Genomic DNA, 11,309 nt, shown 5'->3' with positions numbered 1-11,309 from the left:
ACATTCAGAAAGGAACATGAAACAACCACCAGCATAGCATAGATCTGCAGTTCCTCTCCTAAGAAGATAGATGGCAAGATTTGATATAGAATGTTGGCCTAAAGAGGACAGTACTGGTGCTGCATCACACACTTTATGTAAAAACAAAACAAGACAATGAATCATCTATTGTGTACGTTTTATGAAATGTAGCTTTAAACAAAGTCTTAAGAATGTTCTTAAATTTGTACAAAACGTTTATAAACAACATGGCATTGTGCAGTTAGGCCTCCAGAGGGCAGGGAGTGCCACAAAGCACCCTTTCAAGGTTCAAGCTTTCTTTATTGTCATTGTATATACAACGAAATATTGGCGTGCCCTGGGATAAAGTAGTACAGAGACGTGTAAAAGTATCCTACATAGAAATACGTAACTAAAAAAAACTATAAATAAATAAACTGTATTGCACATTTAAGGTTATTTCACATGACAGATTGTAGCACACGGTTGTCATTGAGGAATGAGTTCAGTGATGGCTCTGGGAAACAGTCTTGTAGTGCATGTTTTAACAGCTCTGTATCACTTGTCTGAGGGGAGGAGCTGAAACGGAGTGGGCAGGGTGGCAAGGGTCCTTTAGGATGTTGGATATCTACAGTAGTCTCAAAATTGGCAACATAGTAGATTTACGGTTGTTGGGAACAATGTGTAAAACAGTCTCTTTTCAGGCTCGTACATGTGTTTGAAAGTAGAAGTATCAAAGCAGCATCAATACTAGTGGTGATGTGAGTTCCAGAGCACTATCTATTTAAGATGCATAACACAAAAGATATGTTAAAAAAAATACACAAAATTTTTATTTTGTCTTATATTTTATTAGAATATCTTGTGGAAAAAAAATCTTCTTAGATTATAATACACAGTTTATTGAAGGTAATTACAAATAGTCATACATATAGTGCTTAGATATGTACAGAAATTTATATAGCATGGGATTGTGCATTTTGGCCTGTAGTATGCTTTCTGTTTTAAAGGCTCCATCTGGTGATTTCAGAGGCAGACTTCTACAAAGCCTACATACAGTTTCATAGTCTAAGTTTTTTGAGTGCAAAATGCAGTATATAACAAACTAAAGTAATGGAATGACTGATTCAAAATACAAGCTCTTAAATGTGAATATTGTCCAGTGCTGGAAGAAGGAAGACTGTGGCGATAATCAAACAAGAAGCTCACAGCTCAGCCTGCCACACCAGTTTCATTTCTGTATCTGAGTGATCAAGCTTCTAAGCGACTCTGCTCTCTAGCTTCATCTTGGTGTGTCTCTCTCTCGGCCTCTTCACGTATTTCCTCATAACCTCTAGTTCTAAAACCAGAAATCCTCCTCTTCCTCCTCTTCACCAGGAACACTGCCACTATGACCACCACCAGCATCAGACCCATCACCCCAAAAGCTATTCCTGCCTTTTCTCCACTAGACATCTGATTGAGTTCAGGGTTAAGGCCACGGACTATTTCCTTGATTTCCTCTGGTTTAGCAAGTTTCCACATCTTGGTCTGGCCCACTCTGATCCAGCTGTTTTCTCCTTCAGTCATCACCATTACTGTGTTTGTGGCCTGCATGCTGATAAGTGGAGGATTTGTGAATGGAGGCAAGCGGATTGGTTTTAGATCTCCACCTGTGAACAGTCCAGACTGCACACAGTAGAGAATTTCACAGCCATCACTGACTGCAGCAAGGTGCTGACTGAACTTGGGAGGGCACCTGCGTTGATTCATTGCCAGTGGGTTGCTTGACTGACAGCTGAAGAGGCCTCCGAATGGTACTGAGAATCTGGTACCTGTCTCATAGTCATTACTCACACAGATCACCTCACCATCTGAGAGAAATTTCAGTGGAATGAAGTTTGGAGGACAGCTTTTGCTTTTTGTAAGAGGGTTCAGGAGAGAGGGGCTGTATATGCCTCCAAACAGATACCCTGAGTTTTCTGGGACCTCTCCATTTGCAGAGCACCAGTAGGTGTTGATACGAGCAGAGCGAACATGGTTGTTGTCCTGACAGCGTGTTTCATCACAACTGAAAAAAATCCAACAGGAATGACTTTCTGTGTGACATTCATACTTAGAGTAACTCTGCTGTCTCACTTCTGATCTCAGTAAAGTTGGTGAGTAAGGTGGACGGCAGGAGAAGTCACCTGTATCTGGGTTTTTCTGGGCCAGGGCATCACAAAGTGGACCTGCATCTGAGCTGATTTTTTCACACTGTTGGTAGACACCACCAAAACTAAGGTTTGTAGCGGGACCCTCACAGGAATTATCATCAAAGTTAGCCTGGAAGTTGAAGTTCTTGGAGTTGATGTCAACACACCCAGGGCGCTTGTTGATGTTGTAGTAGCGCTCTATGGCCTGACTGACTGTAAGAGCAGCTTTTCCAATCGTAGGGTGTGGCAGATCAGGGACAGTGTTGGGGTTTATAAAAGAATGCAGGGGAAATCCTGAACGATCTATGGCAATTAGGTTATTGCTGGTACTTTCCTGCCATTTCTGCAGAGTGATGCCAGGATAAAAAGGTATGCCTCCATGGCTTTGAATGAGGGAGTATGTAATGTTGGCCTGATATGTTTTAAGTGATGAGCTCTCGTGGGCACTTTCACTGCTAATATCAAACTTCAGTTTATCAAAGAAGTTTAAGCCAGCCTGCGCTTTGACAGAGAAACTTTCTGACTCACTGTCTGACACATATGAAGAACGGAGATAGTCCTCCTGCACCAAAGCAGCCCCAGCATCGACACTAGTGATGACGTGAGTTCCATAGTCCAGCACCATCATCTCTGAGAGATAGTCTGCATACTTTGTCTGGTTGTTCTCAATGGCATCAGCGATGTCTCTGATTTGCTGAGCAAATCGTGTGTCCAACGTGAAGTCCGGATAAGCCTTGACTGTGTAGATGAAGTTACGAACCTTTTGAAGGAGAGAATTATGATATCATTAAATGCTGCTGTATTTCTACCATTTTGTTTTGTCATGTTGACAATCCATTAAAATTTGGCTCACATCCACCAAGGTTATAAAGGTCAACTTAATGATTTATTACAATTTATTATGTATTATAACAAATGTGGTGTGTATTGTCAACATCTCTTATAGTGAATTAAAATATGTTAGATTTTCGTATTCTTGCGTTATTTCCTATTTTGCTTTCCATAATGTTCTCTGGTTGTGCATACTTTAGTTATTTGTAACTGCATTTAGCGTTTATAGTTAATTCCCTGAGTTTGTTTTCCTGCCCTCCTGTGTTATCTGTGTCAAGTCCGCGTTTCTTGGATATTCCTTTGTTCACTTACATCCTGTTTTATTTTGTTGGTCCCTCCTCATGTGCGTGGTGTTTAGTTATTCTTCCCTTGCCTTTCCTGATTAGTCTGTGCGTAATTGTCCGTAACCCAGTGTGTGTACTTAAGCCCTCAGTTTTCCCTTACTCTTTGCTTGCCTGGGCGTTTCCCTCCCTTTTGGACTTGTTTGACGTCTGGTTTCTTCAGCCATCTAGGCCCAGTTACAGGAATCGAGCTCAACATTCCTAGAGTATGTTTCAGTTATATGGATTCATTTCCCATAACACTGGCGACCAGGATAAACGCTCACCCGAGGCGTTCATACGAAAGGGGCGGTGTTAGCAGCGTCTAAAGGGGCGTTTCACAGGTCATCTGACTCTTCTTCCACAAAAAGTTATCCCTATGAGTGCCACCTACCAGTTATCAATAAATCTATAAAGAATGTAAAACATATACCAATAAAATTTAACACTGTTGTAAAGGGGACATGAGATAAATCTGGCGATTTAGCGCAAAGAGCGGTAAAATAAACACATTAATTCCAGTTAATCGTTTTATCGCTGGGTGCGCTCTCTGTTTATTTCTGAGGTGACGGCTGCTCTGAAACTTTAAACTTGATCCATTTAACATTTTTTAAAAGTTACTGCCCCACAGCCTGAGAGGAGATGCGGAAGTATACTTGGATAAAGTGGTTCTAGTAAATTACGACTTAACAAGCTGCACATATAAAACGCATTTCTCCCGGGAGAGGATCCATATTACACTTAAAAAATGTTGTAAATAGAAGAATCAGTCTAAACGTTATGCTTCCAACCGATTTTTAAACAGAAACTGAACATAATCTTCTTCCGACAGTTTCGGTTTCGATTCTTTTAGCTGCAGACTGTGGTGTTCAACGGTTTGAGAGTAAAATTTAAAAATAAAAAGGGAATTTAGACATTGGCTTAGTCAAGGCACAAATTTAATGAGGTCAGCAAGTGCAAAATGTTCTATTTTAAGGTCATATTAATGCTCATAGAAAAATCTAATTTGCTGCCAATTTGTTTTAGAAATGGAAAATTACTTTAATATAAGCCAACTTCACGTGTTTTGTTTTTTTTTCTTTCATTTTATACTTTCAAAACATTCATCCATCCATCCATTCACTTCCGCTTATCCTGTTACTTTCAAAACATATGAAAATCAGAACTTACCTGCACTCTGGCTGTGGTTGAAGAGTCTTTGACCTGATGGGTTTTCATCCTCTTGTTCTCAGAAGAAAATTTGCCATTGAGACCCGGTGGGTAGGATATGTCTGAATTAATGTTTTCAGATGTTGAGCTTTTTTGCTCAAGCCAGGACCTGATTATTTCTGAGCTGGTCTCCACACCTGTTTCTTTGTGAGGAATGACAAATACTTCATCTGGGATAAGGTAGAGCCCATCTTCAGTTGTCTGGCATTGGAAGTAGCTGACGTTCATGACTCGACCCATATCCATATTTCGGAGATTGTCCCATCCACCTCCAGGGACCACCTCCAGTGCTGTGATGGAGAGGTTGGTAGAGGCTCGGCATTGCCTGAGCCAGTTGGTTGGACGTTTTATAGGTACTGAAGAGCAGAACTGAAGGAAAGAGAGGGCCAGGAGGATCATTGATGTTTCCATCATGACTGTAACAGAATTGAGGGCTGAGACCTCTGAATATAAACCTGAACCATGTCCCTCCTACTGTCACATGACCATCCTCCCCCTGTTATTGTACAACAACAAAGGGTGAGGATAACTATGTGCAGTAGGTGAATAACAATAATCATTGTTATTCACCTACTGCACATAGATACCATAGATTAATGTAGGACTAATTGTTTAATTGATTTAAAGCTGTCAAATCTGAAATTAACTGTAACACAGGACTTGTCTGAGATCTCCATGGAGTTTCAGAGGAAAAACACATTTGCTTTTTGTTGTATTTTTTTGGGTAAATTAATTAATTTATTTATTAAATGATTGAAAACACACTGCATCACTGGGAATTTCCATTCAGACAAGTACACTTATTCAACCATCCTATGACATGTTTTCACATGTTGGAGAGAACGCAGTCTGGCTTGAATGGTTTGGGATGGGTGAATGAAATGACTGCAAGACAACATATGTCTAAATCCAGAGGAGAGACAACAGGGAGAATTGTTTGGCCTCCCTTACAGTATATTATGAACACAAGTTTTGTTTACATGTAAAGTAAGTACATTTTTATTTATATAGCACTTTTCAAGATAAATATCACAAGGTGCTTCACAACAAAAATGCTAAAAGATTAAAACAAAAAGAGAAGGGTCACATAAGTGTACATCAATGGAAAATTTCACAGAATTTATGAGTCTCTGCCTAACCATCAAGCCTTGAGTCTTTGGCAAACTGTAAGATGAACAAACTAAACCCCCTTTTACCCAAAGGACTTGAGTAGAACCAGGCTCAGGGAGAAGCAGTGATTTGCAGGACTGTTTTGGGGAGGGTGAGAGGAACAAGATGACAGAAAAAAAAAAAACACAAAGAAGATGAACAAAAACAGGACCACATATTGGACCAACATTTGACCAACTACTGGACAAAGCTGATATGCATGGCATGTAATAGTGGTTCATAAAAGCAGGCAGTGTGTAAAAAGATGCAAGTGGTGAAGAAATGCTTTATCAGTAAAGGTTTTGGTTCTACTTTTCAAAACTCCAGGAACCACAAGTGCTTTGCTATAGAACTTGTGCTAACATCTTGCCTTATCTGTTTTTGAAGCTTCCCTCACCTGTTGTGCTACTCACCCCTGTGAAAAACCTCTGTGGAATTTCCAAGCTGGTCCACACTTTCTTGGATGGAAACAAGAAACTTACCTGTCACCTGCCTGTCCAACCTCCACCACTTGCAGCACTACGTGAAAATCTTGTTAGTCCATTCTCCCCTTGCTGCTGCCTCCCAGAAAAAGACCAAAAAAGGACCTTAAACTGTTAAGACATTCCTACCTCACAATAGCTCTGGCATCTACTGATCATCTCTCTTATCTCTACAGAACAGTAACTGGATTCAATGCATTCATTCAATTCAATTCATTTCATTCCACAGACTGGCGCCGGGGTGGCTTAGGGGTGAAGCAGGCACCCATATGCCTATTCTGCTTTGCGGTGCGGGTGGCGCAAGTTCAAGTCCCAGCTTGTTGCTGAATTGCCCGTGTGTCTTTCCCTGTATCTTTACCCCATTTCCTGTCTCTCTATACTGCCAATAAAAGCTGCTGTGGCCAAAAAAAAATAAAAATATTCATTCCAGAGACCTCAAAAGTGCATTCCATAAAATCCATCCATATTTTCTTCCACTTATCCAGGTCATGGGGGCCTCCAGTCCACCTCCTCCAGTTTTTTTGGCCACCGCGGCTTTTATCGACAGTGGAGAGAGACAGGAAATGGGGGAAAGATACAGGGGTAGACACGTAGGCAAATTGGCAACAGGCCGGGACGCGAACCTGCGCCGCCCGCACCGCAACGCAGCATGTGTATGTGGTTGCCGGCTTCACCACTAAGCCACCCAGGGGCCCTCCTCTAGTTTATCTGGGCCAGCCGAGAGATATAATCTCTCCAATGTGTCCTGGGTCTGCCCCAGGGCCTCCTCCTGGTATGATATACCTGGAACATCTAGCCCAAGAGGCACCCAGGAGACATCCTAGTCAGATGCCCAAACAAGAAATTCTGTCTATAAAAATTATGAACAGAATCCCTGACAAAGTACAGTCCTCACAGAGTCCAACACCCACTGGAAATGAGTCCAACTTCTTACATTAAAACAGGGTATGTTGTAGGACAGGGTGTAGGGTGCCTAATACCGTGCAAATAGCATGACATGATTGTCCAGATCAGTGGGAGAGTCAGTGAATGATGAATGGTGTATGTGTGTGTGGGGGGGTGTAGTCCATCAGCTGTCCTGATTCCAGGCCTGAATGGCCTGTGGAAAGAAGCTCCTCCTCAGCTTCTCTATGTTAGCCTTCAGGGAGTGAAAGCGCTTCCCCGTCCATAGCTGGGATGGCTGGGGTATTTCACAGTCTTTCTGGCTTTGGTCTGGCATCACCTGCAGTAGACGGTCTGCAGGTCAGGAAGTTCTATCCAAATGATGTCCTCTGCTAAACACACCACTCTTTGAAGAGCTTGTCTGTCCTGCTTGGTGCTATTCCCAAATCAGACCGTGATGTTCCCCGTGGACGCTTTCAATAATGAAGGTGTAGAAATTCCACAGTACCTTGGAGGGCAGTCTGACATCTCTTAGATGTCTGAGGTGGTAGAGATGCTGGTACTTGAAGTTGTCTACTCTTTCTACTGGGGCTCCGTTGATCTGGACAGGCTGATACCCCCCTCCTGCTTTTTGCTGCAGTCCACAATCAGGTTCAACTCTTCTGGGAAGGCTTTCCACAAGGTTTAGGAGTGTGTTCACTGGAATTTTTGACCATTCTTCCAGAAGCACATTTGTAAGGTCAGACACTGATTTTGGATGAAAATGCCTCTACAGTCGTCACTCAAATTCATCCCAAAGGTGTTCTATTGAGTTGAGGTCAGGACTCTGTGCAAGTCAGTCAAGTTCTTCCACACCAAACTCACTCATCCATGTACTTACGGACCTTGCTTTGTGCACTGGTGCTCAGGCATGTTAGAACAGGAAGAGGCAATCCTCAAACTGTTCCCACAAAGTTGGGAACACAAAATTGTCCAAAATGTCTTGGTATGCTGAAGCATTAAGAGTCCCTTTCACTGGAATTAAGGGGCTGAGCCCAACTCCTGAAAAACAATCCCACACCATAATCCCACTCCACTAAACTTTACACTTGGCACAATGCAGTCAGACAATTGCCATTCTCCTGCCAAGTGCCAAACCCAGACTCATCCATCGTATTGCCAGATGGAAAAGCATCATTCATCACTCCAGAGAACACATCTCCACTGCTCTAGTGTTCAGTGGTGGTGTGCTGTACACCACTGCATCCAACACTTTGCATCGTGCTTGGTGATGTAAGGCTTGGATGCAGGTGCTCGGCCACTGAAACCCATTCCACGAAGCTCTCTGTACACTGTTCTTGAGCTTATCTGAAGACCATATGAAGTTTGGAGGTCTGTAGAGATTGCCACTGCAGAAAGTTGATCTCTGAGCTCTATGTGCCTCAGCATCCATTGACCCCACTCTGTGATTTTACATGGCCTACCACTTTGGGGCTGAGTTGCTGTCAGTCACTTCCACTTTGTTAGAATACCACTTCGGAATATTTAGTAGCAAGGAAATTTCATGACTAGACTCGTTGCACAAATGGCATCCTATGACAGCACCATGCTGGAATTCACTGAGCTCCTGAACTTTTTCACAAATGTTTGTAGAAGTAGTCTGCATGTCTAGGTGCTTGGTTTTATACACCTGCGGCCATGGAAGCGATTGGAACGCCTGAATTCAATGATTTTTATGGGTGAGTGAATACCTTCGGCAATATAGTGTAACAGAAAAAAAGCATAAACTTCAAGGCAACTAATAAAAATCTGTCGAAAATATACAGACTTATAAACACAGACCTCTCCATTTCAAAATTGGCAGGAAGACCTCTTTAAAACTTTAAACAATGATTCTTGGATAAAAATTAATTCTCCAACACTTTCTGCATGAAAAATAAAACCATCTCCAATTTAAACAGTATACTATACAATCAATCACAGATGACACATTACAGTCAAAAACTGGATCACATGGGTTTCTCAGATACAAACAACTGCTCACCCTTACATCCACAAACTCTTACTTTTACCTCGGGACCATTAAGTGTAAGTCATTTTAATATTTTTATGGTGTGTTTTTTATTAATAGATTTTGTTTTGTGTTTAATGATTTTGGGTTTTTTTTTTTGCATGCTTTTATTTTGAAAAATTGTTGGCTTCCTATCTAGATCAGCCCAATGAGCAAAATTGGCTACAGCTGTGTGCAGTGCATTTTTAAAAGGAGTACCAACAATGACAGAAAGTTTTTCGTGGTATACTGACCGAAGTAGTAAAACAACTGGCAGTGAGACGCAGCTGTTGGCAGAATTTGGCTCTCTGTCCAAAATTTGTGAGTGTTGACCCTTCATAGTAAGTAAAGCAAGATTAGTGACGCTTGGGCGAGTTACTGCCGTTCGTTTCCCTCTGCACAGGAGGTCAGTGTGCGCATGTGCGGAATGTGGAGCAGAAGGAGTGAAGGGACCTACCTCTACAAAATGTTATCAAACTTTTATAGTTGTTTTTTAGAGACTGCGGGGATACGTGACCGGGTATGAGTTTTTTTTTTTTTTTTTTTTTAAAGCAGTTTAGCTATTTGCGTCTAGTCCCACAGGTGGTGTGTGTGTGTGTGTGTGTGTGTGTGTGTGTGTGTACAAAAATAACATACAGCAATAGACTTAATAGCATCATTCTAGATTTTGATCAGCACCATGGACAGCAACCACAGTCAGAGGGGGGGTGTACACATTTAAGCATATGCTTTGAACTTGCGCCTTATAGACATTACAGTTGTTTAACAGCTGACAACATGTAACAAAAAGCAGAAGCCCATTAACCACTGTGTCCACTTTACTGTAACACTAAGCATCCAGTATTCAGTACTAAGCATCCAGACATTGGGAGACTGCCCTGTGTGGCCTGTTGAATGTTACACCATTGGATGTGGGTTGAGTGGTGTTCTCTTTTCACAATATGATTTCATTCCATTTGAAGAACTCTAATTTTACTGTAATTAGAAACATTTCAATGAGCTCATGTTGTTTTTTCCTTCTAGTTATTCCTGGAGCCTTCCGGTTTCAGGGAATGTTTTCCTCTTAGTGTAGCAGCACAAGACATGAGTGCAGCCTTGATCATCCTGAGTATTTACTGGAAGCTTTTGTTTGAAAATTTTAAAATGCTGTCACATTAACTGCTCCACATCATCTTTTTATTTATTTCATTTTATTTTTTTGGCTTCAGCACAAAACACATTAAAATTTTCAAACCTCACATAACTCACATCACCCATTAAACTAGCAATACTGTCTTTAAAGGTGGTTAGCACCACCGCCTCACAGCTAGAATGACATCTAGAAGGTCTGGGTTCGATTCCACCTTGGCCCGGGCCTCTCTGTGTGGAGTTTGCATGTTCTTCCTGTGTCTGTGTGGGATTTCACTGAGTACCGTACTCCGGTTTCCTCCCACTGTCCAAAGATATGACGTTACTGGGGTTAGGTTAATTGGTAACTCTAAATTGACCATAGGTGTGAATGTGAGTGTGAATGGTTGTCTGTCTCTCTGTGTTGGCCCTGCTATAGCCTGGCAACATGTACAGGGTGTACCCTGCCTCTCGGCCTATGTCCTTTTGAAGATTGACATACCACTTTGGACAGAAGGTTCCATGTCACTAGACTCAAGCTGTGGTTCACCTTCAGTTAAAAGTTTGGAATCAAGGCTAGTTTTATGATTTTATTGAAAATTTATATTGTTAATCAGTGTCCCTGAAACCCTCTTTACTTTTTCCTAGTTGCTCACCACCCAAATGAAAAAGCTTCTCTTTACTAACAGTAGCACTACACAAACCTTAGCATTTGCCAGCATATAGGTTGTGTTGAGACGTACCGTTCTCCTTCACTGTTGACCCGCAGTGAGCCCAGCACTAGCAGCTGTAGCAGCTTCAGTAGCTTTAATAACACCAGTGTGAAACAAAAAGTACATTTGGCAGTCTTAGATTGCCCTCAAAATTTTTACCTAATTATAATAACCAGGGAGCTCAAGTGGGTGATCTACCAACTGGAAGGCAAGTCATCATGGCTGGTTGCAGCAGGATATGCATCAGGGTGTCATGATGCATAAAAACACAAAAAGGATCAAAGTAACAAATTGTTCATTATTTAACTTCAGTTTAATGCTTATTTCTTCCATAATCTTGCTGATTTAAAAAAATGTAAACCAAAAAAAAACAAAAAACCCCCAGATCCATTCACTATATTCCAACAACAACA

At 41.6% G+C, this 11,309-nt stretch overlaps 1 protein-coding gene across 1 annotated transcript; it reads right to left on the bottom strand.

Moving 5' to 3' along the window:
- Window positions 1–845: 845 nt before the first annotated feature.
- On the bottom strand, window positions 846–4,948 carry LOC115785800 (macrophage-expressed gene 1 protein-like). The gene is made up of 2 exons (XM_030737667.1): window positions 4,496–4,948; window positions 846–2,934 (listed from the first exon to the last, which is right to left on the bottom strand). Exons 1-2 carry the CDS (start codon window positions 4,946–4,948, stop codon window positions 1,252–1,254), a joined length of 2,136 nt encoding a protein of 711 aa, XP_030593527.1. The 3' UTR covers window positions 846–1,251.
- Window positions 4,949–11,309: the final 6,361 nt, after the last annotated feature.

This window comes from Archocentrus centrarchus, chromosome 9, assembly GCF_007364275.1.
Source record: "Archocentrus centrarchus isolate MPI-CPG fArcCen1 chromosome 9, fArcCen1, whole genome shotgun sequence".
Classification (NCBI taxonomy): Eukaryota; Metazoa; Chordata; class Actinopteri; order Cichliformes; family Cichlidae; genus Archocentrus; species Archocentrus centrarchus.
Note: the sequence above shows the minus strand (reverse complement) of the source record. Positions and strands in the feature narration are given on the sequence as shown.